Raw genomic sequence first — 19999 nt, 5'->3', positions numbered from 1 at the left:
TTGCTCTTGTTTAATGGCCATGGCCATTGTGTGACCATAGCACGATTTATTTGTCCATTCTCCTGTTGATGGAATTTAGGTTATTTACGTTTTTGACTACTGGAAACTGGCTCTAATGAATCTCTTTTTTTAATTTCTGTACCTGTTTAGGACCAGAGGTAGAATCTCTGGGTCTAAGAGCATCTACATTCTTGTCTTATGAGGTAGTGCCAAACTGCTCACTAATATTTTTCACACCCTTACTGGTAGTGTAGTTAATACAGTATTTGCCATCTGAAGGGCGTGAAATGTTACTGTCTTTATGTTGCAGTACCCTAATTTTTAGAGAGGTGCAACCTCTTTTCATATGATTATTTCCATTTGAATTTACTTTTCTGTGAACTGTCTATTCATGTTCTTTGCCCATTTTTCTATTAGGGTATTTTTTTTTGAAGATTGTATTTAAATTATTTATCACATTATTTTCCAAACACGAACAGGGTACACGTAAATAATACTTTCAAATTTTTTCCCTTGAAGGCCTTAAAATAATTTTTGTTAGAATTATTTTACTGACACCTTTCTGTTGCTATTATGAATGCAAAATATAAATATGGACATATAGACTGATACATAGAGATAGCTATTTTCTATTTAATGGTAAGAGTGCTAAAGATTTTTTTAAAACTGAAGTCAGTAACCTGCCTGAATTCTTATTTGTTCTATTAGTTTGTAGATTATTTTTTGTCAGCCATCATGACATCTATAAAGACGATTTTGTGTTTTCCTTTCCCATTCTTATATTTCATTTCCTTTTCTTGTTGCATTTGCTAGCACCTCCAGTACATAGCTATCAGAAACAGTATTAAAAAGCATTTGTTTCTTATTCATGACTGAAATGGGAAAACTTCTAAAGTTCCACCACTTAGTATACTGTTTTCTGCAGGTTTTTAAAATACTCTTTAACATATTAAATGAATTCCCTTCTGTTCCTAGTTTGCCAAGAGTTTTTAAAAGTTATACTTGAGAGCTGAATTGTATCAAATACATTTTTTCCTCTGTATCTATAGATGTTCATATAATTTTTCTCTTTTAACAGGGAAGACCTTTAATTTGTAATGTATGTTAATGAGTAATTTTCTGACTTTGAATCATACTTGAATTCTTGGCATTGTACTCATCAACCATGATTTTTAAAAAATTTGCCCTGGATTTGATCTGCTAGTATTTTATTCATATATATAGATGAATATTTTCATCTATATTTATGTGTGGTTGAGTCATAATTTCCTTTTCCTCTACAGCTCTTCTAAGTTTTTGAAGCTGAGATTATATCAGCTTTCCTTCTTTTGTTTTTATTCTCTAAAACACTGATTTTCATGTTAATTTTCATAAACTAAGGATTTTATGCTTCTTAAGGGTTTAGTAAAAGTTGCAGTTTATGCCTGATTGTTTTGAGGGAAGAGATCTTTTCATTTACTGTGATTATTAGTTGATCTTATTTCTAGCATCTTATTTCATGTTTTGAGTTTATATTTTTTCTAAACTTCCTTTATTTTCTTAATTCTTGTCAGTTAAATTTTCACATTTTTCCATTTTTCTTTGGCAAATTACGATTCTATTCTTCTAGTGATGATTCTATATCCTACACATCTATTAAGTCCAAACTATACATTCGTTTCAACAAAATCTAAAGTTATATAGTATTTCAAGACAAAGACCTTTAGCATACTCTAACTATTCCTGAAAGATTCTCTCCCCACTTCCCTGTGTTTTATTGTTTCCTACAGTTTAATTTTACCTTTTTATAACACACAACAAAAGTTTTTAAATTACAATCAAAAGTTACTTAAATTTGCTTATATATTTTAAAATTTCTTTCATCTTAAAGATGGCCCCCAAATTCTTTAACAAGCCTTCCTGGGAAAATTGTGTGTGTTGTGCGGGGGGGCGGAGGGGGTGGGAGGTGGTCTATGCACTTCTTTCAATCTCGGGAGGTTTGTGACTGCTTTTATCACCAGAGCAAGGGTAGTGACACTTTCGCTTCTGAGACTGAGTTGTAAGAGGCATTGTCGCTCCCTCCTTGGCACACTTGTTCAGGGGGCCTGAGCCTCCGTGAGAGAAGTTGAACTGTTCAGAGGCCACCGTGCTGTGAGCACACAGCACGGAAAGTGAGCCGCACAGAGAGGCCATTTGAGTGCACCCTGATCCGCTGTCCTAGGCTCCAAGTCATCCCAGCCCAGGCACTAGACACCTGAGGATTCCAGAGGATTCCAGCCTCCAGCTGGGTGAGCTCCAACTTTTGAGTCCTCCCATCTGAGGTCCCAGATATCACAGAACAGAGGCCAGCCATCCCTGCTGGACTCTGAGGTCCCAGACATCATACAGCAGCGACCAGCCATCCCTGTGTTCACATTCCTGACACATCGAATCTGTTGGCATAATTTTGTTTTAAACCACTACACTTTTGGTAAACAACAATATCTAGAACATTGCTATTTCTTGCATCCCAGAACTTAGTGATGGTTTTATTTTTCTTCTTATTGAAATGTACCCTTTAATTTTTTTAAGTGAAGTTCTACAGGCGCCACAGTTCTCTGAGTTTTTGTATAACTGAAAATATCTTTGCTTTGCCCTCACTTTTCAATAATGGTTGACAGTTCTTTGTTCTCAACAGTTGTCTTCTGGCATCTCTTATTACTCATGATCATCTAATTATTGTTCTTTTCTCTCATAGCTTAATTTTTTTTTTATTCCATCAATATGGCTTTAGAAAAACCATCAACGAGGGGTAAACAGTTTATCTAGCCTTTTTCATGCCATGCATCTGAGCCCAGGATATTTGTCTTAATTATGGTAATTGAGAAAGCATGGCTTTTGTGGCAAGGCAGATCTGATTTTGAAACAGAGCTCTGCCACTTACCATATTGATTTTGGGCAAGAAAATTCTCCATCTCAGTAAAAAGATACCTATCATTGTCTGCCTTGCAGAGTTGATGTGAGAATTAAATGGTACTGTGTGCTTCCTACACACTTGTCAAAAAGAGTAGCGTTATCTTGCTTTTGCTTCCTGTTCTATCACAGCTTCCTTGTCTGTTATATTGAGGCACTGCTAGTGGACCTCATAAGTTGTGAGAATTCAGTGAGAAAGTGCCTAATATTGTGTCTAGTGTATATTAGGCCCTGAATAAACATTACTTTGTTTTTCTTATTACTATTTGGCTGAAGAAAGTTAGAAGACGCCTTAGCAGTGTGACCCTAGCGGGGGAGCCCCTAGCGGGGGAGCTCAGCTCAGTTTGCTGTATATTCTGGGCAAGCCCCGTCTCCTCTCTGGGTTTCTGCTTTTTCTCTCCAATACAGGGAAAGCAATTCCTGCCTCCTGGTGCTTGGAGGGCTTGTGAATGACATTTTGAAGGTCAAGATTCTGCAGTTTAGCAGGTTCTGGGTAAGAGAGCCAGGCCAGGACATCCAAACCTTGAGAAGTAGTCTGGAGGCTCCGTCCGTCACAGTCACTTGGCCTGGGAGCTGCTCCCATGTGGCTTCCCCTGCCCTGCCTGAGCGGGTGAGCTTTGACTCTAGGCCAGGACAAAAGTGTGTAGAAAGGTGAAAACTTGGGAAATGATACGCAGCCCCACCCCCTTAGCCTTCAAATCCAAGGCAGCTTTCCACACCATTTCATGCTGAAGCACTTCCGGGGACTATGTTTGCCTTCTGGATGTTCCCAAACAGTGAAAACAGGGGCATCTGGTGAAAACCCAGAGTGAAAGGGTAAAGACACCTGCCTGCCTCGGGAGCCAGGTATCCTAGGAACTGGACTCAGAGCAGTCAACCGCAAATGCATTGTTGTTGTTGTTGTTTAAATAGAGTCTCTAATTTCCTCACCTCCATTAGGATGAAAAGTTCATTGCCCACCACCCTACCTTTGCTGACTAATTTTGCTAGAAAGTGCTGCTTGCAGCAAAGAAAGAAAGTCTGGCTACTTTAGTTCACAGCATAGGCTCTTTCAGTGAAAAGGAATTAGGGAGAAAAGAGTGAAAAGGAATTAAGGAGAAGAAAGGAGTCAACTACCTTTGAAAGAGGCTCTTCTGGGAAGAGGTGATAGAGTCCCTGCGGGATCATTGTGATATTCCACACGATCATTGTGACGGTCAGCCTGCTACGCGGACACACAAACGCCCGCACCATTCACAGGGCCAGGATCGTGTGGGAGTTATAAGATATATAGAGCTGGCCCCTGCGGCTGGGGGTGGGGCCAGGGAACAGAGGGCTCTTTTTCCTAATTAGCTGTTTTTATACAGGGAACACATGACCCAAACACAACCACCAACTGTGTCTTTGACATATACAGGCAGAAAGGGGGAGCTGGGCTTTTGTCTGCCGCAAATTCTTTCAACTTGCCTGTCACCCCAAGCCGCAAAACTCAACAATGAGTCGGATGAGCAGGACCATTTCAGAGACCTTGCTAAACGGACTTGGAGACAGGTATTATTTCCATCTGTTCAGGGTTGAAAAATACAGTAAACGTGAAATTGGGTCCATATCTTTTTCCTTTCCTTTTCTAAAAGTTTTGTGACCATTCTTTGCCATTTGCCTGAGTTTCCAGTGTATCCTAGAATAGTGTATGGTTCAAAAAGAAACAAACACATTTTAAGGAATAGTTTTTCTTAGTACTTATTCACTGAACTCTCATTGTTCTACTGTCCATAACATCGACTGTTAACTTAGTAAATACAAATGGATTTCAAAGACTATTACAACGTCAACTACATTCTCTATCTAATGAAGGGTATTTGATAATATAGTCAGTTTAAGAATCAGCAAATTGAAGCATAAGATATAAAGCAAGGAGAGGATGCTTGCTTTGTGGATGTGTATACATTTATTTGTGTGGCATCGTTCATTCTTTGATTCTAAAACAATGAAAAAATCTTGAGTATTTTTTACCCATTGGCTTAACTGAAAGCAGTTATGCACAAATGGTTTTCCCAGAGCCAGAGGTAACATGTGCTAACACTAACTATGCTGAACTGGAAGTCATCAAAATGCCGTGTCTGATGTCACTGCCCAGGTAGCGGTCACCAGAGCATTTCCATACACAGCTCAAAGAGAATTTCCGTCTGTAGCCATGGTGCAGGCAGGTTCAGAGAACTTCCCAATGCTGAGATTAAAGAAATCCACAACAAAACACTTCTCCAATTGGGTAAACACAGTCTTTCACGGACAGAGCTGTTTAGAAAAAATAGTGCATTCTTTGTTTCAACACATATTCACCATGTTGTATAGCACAACTGGAAAATACTGACAAGACCATAAAAAAAATAGATGGAAAAGTGTCAGATTAAACCCAGAGCAAAGCCCAGAGCTGATTGGCTTAATTGGAGATAATGAGAAGCAAAAATCACATTTCTACATGCAAAGTTAAACAGAGAACAAGGTAATTACCCTGAAAATTTACCAACAGCCCTTTGCTGAAATGCCTAGAAAATTGAAGGCCAGAGCGGTTTTGAGATTTCAAATGTCTGGATAATGCCTAGAAGTCCTACGTCACTTGTTTAATGATGACCTGAACTCCGTGCATATGCCATTCTTTCTAAGGAAACATAATATTCCCCCCAAGTCAGTGATTAGGTTCTTGCCCACAGACTATTAGAAGCACCTCTGGGCAGAGATTTCAAGTTCCGTTAACACTGGAAAACAGAAGACAAGGACTTGGGGTAGGGATGTCTCCTGGAGGTGGTGCAAACCCAAGGGGTCAGGAAAGCAAAGGGGAAAATGAATGCAGAAGTCCTTCACGAGGGATCAGACCAGGGCATGTCATCAAAGAAACTTGTCTACCCACCGCTGGCCTGTCAGTCAAGCCATTTGCAAATGTTTGGACTCAGGGGCTTCTTCATGTGCCCAGTCTTGGCATATCCACACTATGAAACTTGTCAAAATAGTCCTGTAAAAGTAGCCATGACTGGGGCTTCCAGAAAAAGGGGAGCACAGCCGTTGCTATTTACTCCTCTTTAAACTCAAATAGTAGTGTGTGCCAACCTCTCATCTTCAGATATGAATACTTCTCCTTTAGCATGCAATGCCATCTTTCTCCCTGAAAGTCCTAACATCATGTCCCCCAGAACAGAGGATGTTTCCGGGTGCTGTCGTTATGGTCTCAGAGACAACAAGACCATGCCTAACTCTGGAGAGATGGACTGGATCCATGGAGCCCAGAGAAGACGTTTTTGGTTTGGAGGGGGCTGGGGTGGACTTACCGAAGCTGGGGGCACTGTGCAAGGTCATGTCCCGGATCACCCTTGTGCCAAAACAGGACCACATCAAGAGAAACTGCTGGGCCACCTTCTTCAGGGATCCTTGTCTCTTGGCAGCCACCTAAGAGAGAGTGAACAGCTCTAAGAGTGGTTGATTTGATTTTCACTTATTATTCTTTTTTATAAAAAATGACAAGAAGGTTTATGGGTCTCTAAGTTTAATGTCATGGAACGGTGGTTTTTGACTTTTGATTTTTAGCAGCAAAAGTACACTCTAAGAAATGAAATCTTAAGTCAAGACTCAATGTGTACAACAGAAAAAAGAGATTCTGGCCTGGTTGAGCCAGGGGAGGGAGCCTCAGAGTCTTGCCTCCTTTGAGTCTCTTTGCTGCCTACCTCCAAAGGGTGGGGGGGTGGGCAAGTTTTGTTTTGGATCCCTAGGGCTCTGAGGCCACCGAGGAAACACTCAGCTAGCTTGCTGCTGGCGACCCAAGTGCCACCAACAAGAGTGATGGACTGCCATACAGGGCCGGGACCTTCCGCTCAGCTGACCCACCTTCACAACACACCGGTCCACCATGGTGTCCAGCCACTCGATGTAGGACTCAATGGGAGACTGTTCCTCCAGGAGGTGGTCAAATTCCTGATACACTGTCAAATAAAGGAGAGCCCCCCACACCATGCAGTTGGGTTTAAACAGAGAAACATTCAAAGATTTAGAGAATACACCCCGACTTATCTTTCCAGGCTCATCTTCCATGCCTAGGAACACTTTCAACCATGGCCACCCCCAGCTTACTTGCCATTCCTTTAAACCTCTGCTTGGATTGTTTCAGTTCAGTCAGTCAGTTCAGTTGCTCAGTCGTGTCCGACTCTTTGCGACCCCATGAATCGCAGCACGCCAGGCCTCCCTGTCCATCACCAACTCCCGGAGTTCACCCAGATTCACATCCATTGAGTCAGTGATGTCATCCAGCCATCTCATCCTCTGTCGTCCCCTTCTCCTCCTGCCCCCAATCCCTCCCAGCATCAGAGTCTTTTCCAATGAGTCAACTCTTCGCATGAGGTGGCCAAAGTTCTGGAGTTTCAGCTTTAGCATCATTCCTTCCAAAGAAATCCCAGGGCTGATCTCCTTCAGAATGGACTGGTTGGATCTCCTTGCAGTCCAAGGTACTCTCAAGAGTCTTCTCCAACACCACAGTTCAAAAGCATCAATTCTTCCACGCTCAGCCTTCTTCACAGTCCAACTCTGACATCCATACATGACCACAGGAAAAACCATAGCCTTGACTAGACGGACCTTTGTTGGCAAAGTAATGTCTCTGCTTTTGAATATGCTATCTAGGTTGGTCATAACTTTCCTTCCAAGGAGTAAGCGTCTTTTAATTTCATGGCTGCAGTCACCATCTGCAGTAATTTTAGAGCTTGGATTGTTTAGTCCATCACAAAACAGCAGAAATGATCCTCCTGTGAAATTCTATTTACCCTCTTATGCCCCCTTTCAGCAGAGCTGATCATTCTTCCTCTATATTTCATAGCCCTTAATTATTTGTATTCTTACCTTCAGTATATCATGAAGAGCCCTTTGTTATAGTTAGCGGTGTTCATGGGTGTATCCCCCTGCTATCTCTTTGTCTGATATCTTTATTAGCTGGTGCATTCCCTGTGACATAGCTCTTATCCAGCAAGTGCTTGCTTGTGCAAACAGGCCAGACACATGCTAATGCTCTCTTGCACTCTCTCAGCACATCTGATCATTCAAATGTTTCTGAACCATGATGGTATTGGCCAAGTAGCTGAACCAGCCTCTTAGTGCTTGACATGTAGCAGATGCTTAACAAATATTTGTGGAGTAGAGGGAGCAATCTCTGTGCTTTCAGTTTCCACATCACTAACAGGAGGATAATCGTTATCACTTCACAACCTGTCTTCAGGCACGAGTCAAACAACTGAATCTAGAAAGATTTTGCAATCACTGGAGCACTGTAGAAAGTAGAGACATTGCTGTGATGATCTCCAATCAAAAACAACATCTTTTATTATATTTTTTGTGTATTTTTGTTTGTGGGGCTCGATAAATCAAACCATAATTCAGGAACCACACATTCCTACAGTTTTCATTTGTCAGCAATTTTTGTTGTTCCATTTTCCAGGACCAACCAATCTACTCTACTTTACTTGTGATAGCTTCTGCAAGAGGTTGGCTTGCAGGACCCAAAGTCAAATACTTCAGAACGAGAAAAGACTTTCCAAACCCATTTAGTTGATCTGTGTCATTTTCGAGATGAGGATGTCTCATGTCTATGTCTAAGAGGCTATGTTTAAGAGGTCAAATGACCCCCTCAGAGTCAGAGGATGAGTTGGTGGCAGAACAGGAACTGGCACCACTTTCTCTTTGGTGACACTTTCCCCTTCCTGGCATGGTCTGTGTGCCCAAGCTACTGTGCTTCAATCAATGATGATATGATGATAATGATCATGGTTGCAGTGAAAGTGTTAACTGCCAACATTAACTGAGTGCTTGCCGCATGCCAGGTACTGCCCTAAAATGTTTTATATGGACACACCCTCTAAACTGAGACAACCTCCAGCATGTATGTGAATGTCACGAGGCCAGAACCGAGAACAGTGCCTGATACTTGGTAGCTGCTCAAATGTTTGTTGGAAGGATGAATGGCCCCCAGAGGTAGGTACTGTTATTACTTCCCTCTTTGACAAGTGAGGAAACAGAGGCACTCAGAGATGAGTGACTTTCCAAAGGTTTCACCTCTGGTTAGAGGCAAGTTTCAAATACAGTGGGACTCAAGCACTTGCCTTGCAACCTCTTCACCACACTAGCTCTACACTATGTACCAAGAGCAAGGCACACATTGTCCCATTTAATCTCTTTGCATTATCCCCATTTTACAGATGTGGTAGCCAGAGTCCACCAGAGCCAACATTTGACTTAAGGTCTGTCAGGCATCCCAACCCTATGTTCTCATCGCAGCACCACTTAACACTCCTTCTAATCAGCATGCTCAAATCCTTATGTGCACTTTTTAATTGAAGGTAAATGAGCATCCCCTGCCAGCATCTACATCATGGACATCATGGTAACCCCCTCAAGCAAGAATCTGAAGACTTGTCAATTGGTTGTAAGGGAAGAAGAGTTCAGTACACACTTGCCCCTGGTCCTTCTCAGACTGCCCTTGGTCCAGCTCGCTGTGTTCAGGGACTGATTTCCCAGCTGTCTGGAAGGAGCAAGGGTGACACCCATGTGCCAGCCCATCTGCCTTCAGGCTTCCTCAATCTCCCGCATCCTGTCACTGCATCACTTAGTATATTCCCTCTGGTAAAACTCATCCATTTGGAAGGGCTTCCCAGGTAGCACTAATGGTAAAGAATCTGCCTGCCAAAGCAGGAAACAAAAAAGACATGGATTCAACCCCTGGGTTGGGAAGATCCTCTGGAGGAGAACATGGCAACCCATTCTAGTATTCTTGTCTGGAGAATCCCATGGACAGAGGAGCCTAGTGGGCTATAGTCCATGGGGTTGCAAAGGGTCAGACATAACTGAAGTGATTTAGCATGCACACAAGCAACCATTTGGAAATTACTTCTTTGACTTCTGATTTGCCATTAGCTCTAAGCTCCATGTGGGAAGGGCAGTGTCTATCTTATTCACTGCTCTCTGCTTAGCATCTAGCCCAGTGTTCAACCCAGGACAGGCATTCAGTAAGTACCAGGTGGCTTGACCTAAACTTCATTACGACTCCCTTCCTCTGCTGCTGTTGCTGCTGCTAAGTCATTTCAGTCGTGTCCGGCTCTGTGCGACCCCAGAGACGGCAGCCCACCAGGCTCCCCCATCCCTGGGATTCTCCGGGCAAGAACACTGGAGTGGGTTGCCATTTCCTTCTCCAATGCACGAAAGTGAAAGTGAAGTCGCTCAGTCGTGTCTGACTCCTAGCGACCCCATGGACTGCAGTCCACCAGGCTCCTCTGTCCATGGGATTTGCCTGGCAAGAGTACTGGAGTAAGTTGCCGTTGCCTTCTCCGCCCTTCCTCTAGAAGAATACAAAGATTCAAAGGGCAACATTCTGCCCCTAGCCTAAGAAAACAAGAAGTGTGTACGCGTGTTAAGTCACTTCACTCATGTCTGACTCTGTGCGACCCTACGGACTGTAGCCCGCCAGGCTCCTTTGTCCATAGGATTCTCCAGGCAAGAGTCCTGGAGTGGGTTGCTGTGCCCTCCTCCAGGGAAGAAAACAAGAAGAGAAAGGCCCAACAGGTTCTTTCCAGGAGAGGCAGTAGTGATCTGCATGCTGCTCCAGCAGAGGCTCAGCGCCTGGCCCCAAAACAAGCAGTGGTGATTGTATGTTTCCTTATGAGTCTGGGTTACAGTTTCTTCCCCCACGAAAGCTGGAGAGAGGAGAAGAGAGCTGAGTCCAGTGCTGCTAGGAATGGTGAGCAGAACCAGGAAGCTGGATCACTCTGGGCTTTCGCCCCTCTGGTTTGGTCCTCCACAAACTTTGCTGGGCCCCTCCTCCACACCTGGCCCTGTGTGAGGCCCTGGGGGCACGACCATCTGGGTACAGATAGAAGGCAATGGCACCCCACTCCAGTACTCCTGCCTGAAAAATCCCATGGACAGAGGAGCCTGGTAGGCTGCAGTCCATGGGGTCGCTAAGAGTCGGACATGACTGAGCGACTTCACTTTCACTTTTCACTTTCATGCATTGGAGAAGGAAATGGCAACCCACTCCAGTGTTCTTGCCTGGAGAATTACAGGGACGGGTGGGCTGCCGTCTCTGGGGTCGCACAGAGGCGGACATGACTGAAGCTTCACTGTTAGGGTGCTCACAGTCATGCTCTCCATTGCTTTCTAGAAGGAAAAACAGGACAGGGAGCATGACTGTAAAAACTTAGAATGGTCCTAGAACATCTGAAGCTTGCCCACATCTCATTATTTTTGTCTGCTCTGGCATGCACTAGTGCATGGTAGGACACGGAGACTAGACCTGGGTTCCAGGTTCAGCTCTGCTGCCTTAGGCAAGGTTCACTGGCTCAGGGAGGCTCAGTTTGCTCATCTGTAATATGGGGGTGATAAGCGAATCTTCCCTCAGGACCTGGCATAAACTAGGCAGTCTATCAGCTGAATTATGATTTTAGTGACAATCTCTAACATTCTCAACAGGGGAAAGCAGGCTGGAGGCTGTTGCAGAGGAAGAAATATGAGCCTGAGAGGAGCTCCGAGGTCGCGAGGAAAGAAACTCATATGTTAAGGATGGTGGTGTTCTGTAGTCCTCCCATGTCCTCTGCTGCCAAGAACAGCAACCCGACCATATCAGGATAATATCTGGAGCAATAGTCTCCCAGTCTTTGCCCACAGGGGTCACAAGTTCACAGAAGTAAGTCACCATCCACTTCCTTCTCAGATATCTACTGTGATTGACAGGTTCACCTGCCAATATGTGGGCTGACTCCCGTGACTCTCCATGGAAAAGCAGGCAGCACATCCAGTTACCTCCAGGCTGACGTACGCCAAGAGAGGTGCCAAGCTTTGTTCCTCATTTGTTGATGCCACCCAGGGAATGGCAGCTGGCACCGAGGGTCGTGTGTGGGGCCTTCTGCCTGATGTGTCCTGCCCGATATCCCAGAACCCATTTTCCCCAGCAATGTGGACCCATGTCCTTGTAAATCAACCGGCTCCTCCCCCTGGGCCAACCCCTTTAACAGGGACAACAGGAGGGGAGGGATGGGATCCCAGGGAGAAGGACTGGGTGGGAGTGCCACTTTGTTTACCAACATACTCTTTCTTTTTAAACAAATAAAGAGACACACGCCCTGATGGAGCATCTTACACTGGATGATGAGCTTCCGGTGCTCATCACGAGTGTCCTCCATGGTGTAAAGGGTTTGCTTGGTAATGCTGTTGAGGTCCACGTTCCTCCAGTCTTCCAGCATTTGGAACGTGATGTCTGCACTGTGGATCACTGTTCGAGATGCCTGGAAATCCAATCCAATCAACTCATTAGCTCATGGGTTGTTAGATTCAAACCCTTCCCCTTATTTCCTTTCAGTTCTTTTTAATGAATCTACTCATGGGGCTTCGCTAAGTGCTTTGAAATTCAAGAAAACTCAGAAGATGAGTCTGTAACTTGGAAGATCTGTATACTGTCTTCTGTGGCTCTCTCCTCATGTCTCTGTTTATAAGAAACGACCCCCCAGTGGCCTAGGTCAAAACAAACCTGCTATTCCCCACACCTCCTCCCTCCCACCCTCCCACCCCGGCTTTGGTCTTGACCTGGTGCAACAGTGGGATGAGGCCCAGAGATCTGTCAGCCTCCTGATGGGAGCTTGTTGGGTGAGAGCTCTGTGTTTAACAACCCATGTCTCTAGCACCTGAGAATTGACAGGCTCAGATTTTGAAAAGGTCCCACTACCCTTGGGACTATGATAGATTTCAACCTCAGAAATGTTGCAAGGTGTATTTTTCATCTAAATACATTCTGAAGCAGTTTATGGTCTACGTTTTTGTTTTTCGGTTTTTATGTGACTATAATGACTAAAACAAAGATGAATAATTGAGATAGAAGAAAAGGAAAACTATACCTTACAGCTCAGTGGTTTGTTAATGTAAGTGTGAATGTGAGTGTGTATGTGTGTTTAATCTGTGGCTTCCCCAGCAATCCTCATAGTAGAATTTAAATTTGAGAGCTGGAACAATACTCGGAACAATAGTTGGAACTAGCAAGTTGGAACAATACTGATAAAAGCAAAGAAAAACATTTCCAGAATCATTTCCTTTCCTTGCATGTTTTCAAAAATGTCTTTAATGAAACAAGATTTCAAAGACACGTGGACCTTTTAAGTCTCCTAATGCTTGTGAATTTCCAATCAGATGTAAATACTGACAGCCCCTTTTACACGTAGACTGTCCGAGTACAGGTAAAATCTTCCTCATATCAATGTAGAATGCTTTGAAGGACACAGGCATTGGGTTGATTTCTAATGATAATGAGAACAACTGAATATGGAAATTTCAGATTCTGGATTCAAACATACTGAGTTCAAATCCTGACCTTGCTGCTGACCAGCTGATTGATCAGAGGCAGGCAAGGAGATTAATTTCAGTTTCCTGACCTCTAAAATAGAGATATAATAGTATGCATCTCTTTAGGAGGGCCATTGTTGGATATTCCTTGGGGTAATGTTTGCAAGGTGCACATTTCAGGGAGTAAGAGCCCAGTAAATGGGCCTTCTGTCATGCAGGTCAGTTCTCTTTGTTGGGAGGGCACTGACACCTGAGGGGCCTTTGCACTGACTGCTCCTGCTGCTGGAATGTTCTTCTCTCGCCCTGCCCTGGCCTCCTGGCCATCATGTATGCTCCAAGTGAAGTGTAGCACCCATGCAGAGGCCTTCTCTAGCCGCATCATTTGAATAGGATCTAAAATGCCCGGTTATCCTCTATTTCCACTCACTTTCCTTCATAATACTTATCACTTTTTATTATTTTGGTGTTTTTTTTTTTTTCTCCTGCTGAGGCCAGGTGTCTGGCACACAGTAGGCACTCAAAGGATTTTGTGGGATGAATGGCTGAGATATGAATGCCAAATTGCCCGCTTAGTGTATCCAGAAGGGCCTGAATATTTGGCTTTGGTTTTAAGTATCTGGCGGTGGGGGCATTTGGTCAGATGTTGTTTTGTCTGACTTGCTTTGTGTATGTTTAGGAAAGCTCGCCGGGATATTAGCTGAGATGTTACATGATGTCTCATCCCCCTCACTAATCCTGATCCTTTGGGTGGTCCAGGAATGTGTCTGGTGGCTGTCCAGTGAAGATGGGAAAGGTAGCAATTGCTGATTAACTTACATACAGTCTGTCTGGAAAGTGGAGAGAGTGTGTCTGTGTGTGCACATGAGCATGTAGGCTGTTGTGGGCACACAAGTGGATGCTTTTACTACCTGGCACATTAAAAGGTCAAGCCTTTCCACCCTTCCTAAGTGTCTAGTTCTATGTCCTAACTGCTACTGCTAAGTCACTTCAGTCGTGTCCGACTCTGTGTGACCCCATAGATGGCAGCCCACCAGGCTTCCCCGTCCCTGGGGTTCTCCAGGCAAGAACACTGGAGTGGGTTGCCATTTCCTTCTCCAATGCATGAAAGTGAAAAGTGAAGGTGAAGTCGCTCAGTCGCGTCCAACTCTTAGCGATCCCATGGACTGCAGCCTACCAGGCTCCTCCATCCATGGGGTTTATCTAGGCAAGAGTATTGGAGTGGGGTGCCATTGCCCTCTCCGTCTATGTCCTAAAACCATATCTATTTCCCTGATATGACCCTAAGATTGTCTCTTCCAAGCTGGGGAATAGAACCAGAAGACAGTCACCCTCAGAAATATGACAATGCTTCTTTTTTTCCTTTTTAAAAGAATACCTCAAATCAATTAATTTTATATACACATTAAAATATTTTATATTTAATAAATATGTAAGCTACAAAGACAATAATGACAATTCCCAAGACCCAATACCCATGATGAATATGACTTTCCATGAGCTAGAATTTACCATCCTTAATGGCTGGAAATGTTTGCTTCTATCACATTGCTGATTTTGTTATTATAAAATTATTATTGTTTTTGTTTAAAAAGATACACATCTATGCAATATACATTTAGCAGAAAATATTTAACAAGAAACTTTTGATCTTTATGGGTAGCTGTTACGTGTTTAGTGATAATAATGGAACCCTCAGGCTTATGTCGAGTCCATCCTAAAACCTTTTGATGGAGAGGGGTAGGATTTGAAAACTAACCCTGGCAGTGTTTATTTTGTTAATATTCATCTTATTTCCTGAGTCCCGTCCATCTGTGAGGCTCTACCTTACCCCAGAACAGTGCCCCGGGGTGGCCTCTGTGACAGCATGAGTGTGGAGGGTCTCCTTCTGGTCTCCAAACCACCCTTTGTGCTATTTTATTCCAGGGGCAGGGCTGGAACAGTGAGGTGTGTGTGTGTGTTGGGGGGTACTTTTATACTTTCTGGTTTCTGCTTCCTTCAGGCCACTCCAACTAGAGACCCCCATCACCACCTCGACCTTGAGTAACCACCACCGATCCGGAGCCAGCAGTGTAAGGGAAAGGTTACAGACCCGAACACACAGACAAGGCATACAGGTGACACTCATGAGCGAGGTGGGCCAAGCGTAAGAGAAAGTGGGGGTGATGACGAAGAAGCTCAGCCCATCCAGCGGCTTGCTACCCTGGGGAAATTAGTTCTGGGGTGGCAGCTCTTAAAAGTTTTCTACAGAAAATGTGGGTGTTTAGTTGTCATCGCCCAGTTTCCACTGTTAGTGACTAAATGAAAAAATATTTTTGAACCTATGCCAGTCGAACAAAAATAATGCCACACATCTGAGGGCCAGATTTGACCTGTAGCCACCCGTTTGTCCCCTCTGCTTTAAGGTCATTCATATTTTAATGAATGTTAGTGGGCTGCCTTAACAGACTTAGATTTGCTTCCTTAAGGTGCAAAATGAACAGAAATGCAAAGATTTATGCCTTCAGTTAGAACTACAGAACTATAGTGGGATCTTCTAATTTTTACTATATATACCTTTATTAGTTTTGTTGTTGTTGTTGTTGTGAGTACATATCACTTCTGTGCTAAAAAGAACAGAAATCTGGGGCAAAACAAAATTGGGGTGATTCTGCACCCCCCTAGGTTACATGTGGCAATGGTGAAGGCATTCTTGACTATCGCAATTGCGGTGGTACTTGGGGGTGGGTGGCCTTACTGGCATTGAGTAAATAGAGGCTAGGGATGCTACTAAACATCTACAATACACAAAACAACCCCCCACAATAAAGAATCACCCAGCCCCAAAAGGCAACTGTGGCTGAGAAACCCTGACGTACTCAAGCAAAACACAAACTTATGGACCTAGAGTATCCGAAGGGTTAATGGACAAATGACGTCAGAAATTATTTTCTATGTTAGCTGAAACCACTTAGTGATTGGCTAACATTTCAATTCCTTATCTGTAGAAATTCAAGATAATAGTGAGAGTGTACTAGTGTTTTTTAAAAGACTTTTTTGATGTGGAACCATTTTAAAAGTCTTTATTGAATGTTATAATATTGCCTCTGTTTTCTGTTTTAGTTTTTTCATCACAAGGTATGTGAGACCATAGCTCCCAAACCAGAGATAGAACCTGGACCCCCTGCACTGGGGGGTGAAGTCTTAATCACTGGACCGCCAGAGAAGTCCCATGAGAGTGTACTGTTAAACAGCCACATCATCCTGATGGAGCCTCTCCAGAGTTTCCCGTGGATTTGCCCCTCAGTTGCAATGACTTAGCAGTAGTTAGAACGTATAACACAGGACAGCTACCTGGCAAAGGTGATTTAGTGATGTTTGCCGTCTCAGGATTTGGGAAAATCTTCTTGACACTGCAAGAAGAAAAGAGTGAGTATGAAATACTTGCATGCTTTATGGTCTGACCTGGGATTTTCTGGGGGCGATTTTCAAAAGTAGCTTATTTGCCTAACTTTTTCTCATGCATGGTCCAACAGTATTTTCTATTACCCACTGATGAAACCCTGCATCTGCTCTTTTGTTCTCCCACTTGGACAACTATTTCCTAAGATGGTGATATTTGGGGTACATATTTCAAAGTTGCCTGCACTCCACACTGGCAGGTGTGAGAAATTGTGGCGTCAATCAACCGTGAGTAAAAGCAATTATTTACTTGTCTTTCATTTCGCTAATTGCAAGTTCAATCTCTTCTCCCCATAAATAATTGCAGGAATCGAGTGGAAGCTTTGAAGAAGGCCCTTTAAAAAGTAGTGTATCTACTAGGAAACCTTGATTGAGCAGGGTTGCTTCTAGGATGGAACCCTGGGCAGCACCTTGAATATGGCTTTGTATTCACAATCTGTCGTTTTCAACCAACGGTCTCCATGCCCTATTGGTGTGTTTTGATGATTGGGTCCTCTGCTAACATAACAGGCTGATGCTTTGAAGTGGGGTGATCTTATATCTGTAGATTTTGAAGCACACAAGCCACATGCCAGTCTGAGATCTTCGTCCTTACAGAGTCCTTTGGAGAGGTGTATGTCTCTACTCCTTGTAAATTCTTCAAGTGCACCCCCAGGCCCCCTGGGGAGAGCGGATGCCTCCAGGCACCCACAGGTGGCAGGTGCAACAAACCTCCTGGCTTTAGACTTTCAACAGGTTTGTTTTGCCAGCGTAATTAAAATGGGCACGGGGCATTCTTCTCATTAATTTCTGAACTGGTCAAGAAACAATCAGAAATTTCCCTGGGATTATTCCAATTTGTGCTCAGAGCCAGCTTGGTTGGAAAAATAGGGCGTGGGGTGGAGGAATGAGGGGTAGGTGGGTGGGGTGGGGGGACAGATGAACTTCTAATTTTCCAGGGCGATCAATCGTTAATCCTTCTCCTTAATTACTTTTTCTTTAACTTTGTGATGTGGAATTTAGTGCTTGTGAAAAGAAAAGAACTGAGAGCCGTGAAATAAAGCGGGCTTTATCAATAGGTGATGGGCACGGCAGGCAGCCTCAAAGGGAGTCTGAAAGGGCCCCCTTTGCCTGTGGAGAGAGGGTAATTTGATCTCCTTCATTTTTCTTGCTGGCACTTATTTCGGGCAAGAATGGCAAGCTGTATTCAAATGGAGCTCTAAGAAACATATACCTCAAAACTTTGTTTTGCTTAAAATCATTTCATCTTTACTTAATGGCACGTGAGACTTCCCACAAGTATGGACACACTGAGCCAGAGGAACAGGTCCAGTTTTCTCAGGCAAAATGATTACTAGGGGACTGAGTGGTGACGCTTGTCAGAGAAAAGATCCATAGTCCCAATACCCTGTGAGAAATATTAATTTTGCTTTCCCCTTAGGTAGAGAATTAAATATGTGGACCCCTGAAGCTGTTTTTCGTCTTCTGTTAGCCCCATTCTGTGGGCAGGAGCTTCGGGGAAATCTCAGTTTTAGGGTCAGAAAGATGTGAGTTCAACTTCTGGCCCCTAATTACCAGCTATGTGACTGTGTAGCTTGGGGGAACTGTCTTCGCTTCTCTGAGCCTCATCAGCAGAAGAGGGATATTGTTTTCTACATCAGCGAGTGAGTGAGGATTAACTAGAATAAAAAGTGTGGCCGTGATAGCAGAAACATGGACGTCAGACAGACAGACCTGCCTCTGCAGCTGACTCTGTCTCTGAGCCTGTTTCATTTTCTGTAAAGGAGAGGTGTGCCACCCTTAATAAACATTTTGTAAGGATTAACTAAATTAATGCATGGAAAGTGCTAAGCATAGTACTCAGTGCTTTGTAGGTACCAGTAAATTGTTAGCTCTTATTGTTATTTTATTGACAACCTGTGTGAAATACCTGGTACTAAAGTGTTACCCTCCCTTCCCCTCTGCTTCCAAACTTAGTACTTACATTCAAACTTGATGTTTCGCAAATTTTCTGGGAGGTCATGGAGAGCCACTTTTAGCCACTCATCCAGTTGCTTAGCAAACTTCCGGATCACCTGAGTCAAGCTAGAAAGAGGAATGACACATCGTTAGCACCTCGTGGGCTTCCCAGGTGGCTCAGCGGTTAAAGAAGCCAATGCAGGAGATGCGGGTTCGATCCCTGGGTAGGGAAGATTTCCTGCAGAAGGAAATGACAACTCACTCCAGCATTCCTGCATGGGAAATTCCATGGACAGAGGAGCCTGGCAGGCAGGCTACAGTCCATGGGAGCTGCAAAAGAGTCAGACACAACTTAGCAACTAAACAACAACAGCAAAAAAGGGCTTCACGTGTTCCCTACAGTACAGGCCACAGTCCTCCCTGCAGGGCCCTACAGAGTCTTATGATCTCTGATGGTGTTTTGACTGCAACCATTAGGAGTCACTGAAAGCAGCAACTCAGGGGTGGGGCAGGCAGCCCCGGGGACACCGCCATTTCAAAGCCCTCAAAGATTCATCAAATTAAACATGTTCAAACAGAATTCATTATTTCCCCATCACACCTGGTTCTTTTCTTGTGTTCTCTATTTCAGTGGGCACTCTACTTTCTGTTAAGTTTTACTTTTAATGCTTTTACTATGAAACACTTTAAACCTCCAAATACCCATGACCCAGCATGAATAATTAGAGACACTTTGCCGGTTTGATTTACAACATGCTACTCTTTCTTTTCTAGAGAGTTTTACGCAAATTCAAGATGTTGTATCATTTCACCCCTAAAAACAGAGTATGCATTTCTAACTGACAAGTTTTAAATATGCATATATATTCAATATGTACGTACACGCACACACAAACATGTAAAACCACATGCCACTGTGTTGACAATAAGAGGAAAATTCTACAAAAGGAAGTAAATATGAGGAGCTAGCCTATCAAATATTAAAATATAACACGTGTATACCTGTGGCAGATTTATGTTGATATATGGCAAAACCAATACAATATTGTAAAGTTAAAAAATAAAATAAAATATATTTAAAAGCACAGAGCTTAAAGATAGCGTGACCCTGAAACATGAATATGCATGGGTGCGTACTAAGTCGCTTCAGTCGTGTACAACTCTTTGTGACTCCATAGACTATAGAGTGCCAGGCTCCTCTGTCCATGGGATTCTCCAGGCAAGAATCCTGGAGTGGGTTGCCATACCCTCCTCTAGGGGAATCTTCTCAACTCAGAAATTGAATCCATGTCTCTTTCGCCTCCTGCATTGGCAGCTGGGTTCTTTACCACTAGCGCCACCTGGGAAACATAGAACG

General features: G+C 43.6%; 1 protein-coding gene across 4 annotated transcripts in view; it reads right to left on the bottom strand.

Annotated features, from left to right (window-relative positions):
- Window positions 1-19999, bottom strand: part of RFX4 (regulatory factor X4) — a 172231-nt gene that overhangs the window by 34104 nt on the left and 118128 nt on the right. For all 4 annotated transcript variants that reach the window (XM_086401147.1, XM_086401148.1, XM_086401149.1 and 1 more), the window contains 5 exons: window positions 18668-18768; window positions 16597-16655; window positions 12074-12218; window positions 6787-6881; window positions 6234-6351 (listed from right to left, as the gene is read on the bottom strand). In XM_086401147.1, coding sequence (XP_086257273.1) covers window positions 6234-6351; window positions 6787-6881; window positions 12074-12218; window positions 16597-16655; window positions 18668-18768 — 518 coding nt within the window. The remainder of the gene's footprint in view (window positions 1-6233; window positions 6352-6786; window positions 6882-12073; window positions 12219-16596; window positions 16656-18667; window positions 18769-19999) is intronic.

Source organism: Bos grunniens, chromosome 5 (genome assembly GCF_055505025.1).
Source record: "Bos grunniens cultivar Pamir isolate PY7600 chromosome 5, Bosgru_T2T1.0, whole genome shotgun sequence".
Taxonomy (NCBI): Eukaryota; Metazoa; Chordata; class Mammalia; order Artiodactyla; family Bovidae; genus Bos; species Bos grunniens.
Note: the sequence above shows the minus strand (reverse complement) of the source record. Positions and strands in the feature narration are given on the sequence as shown.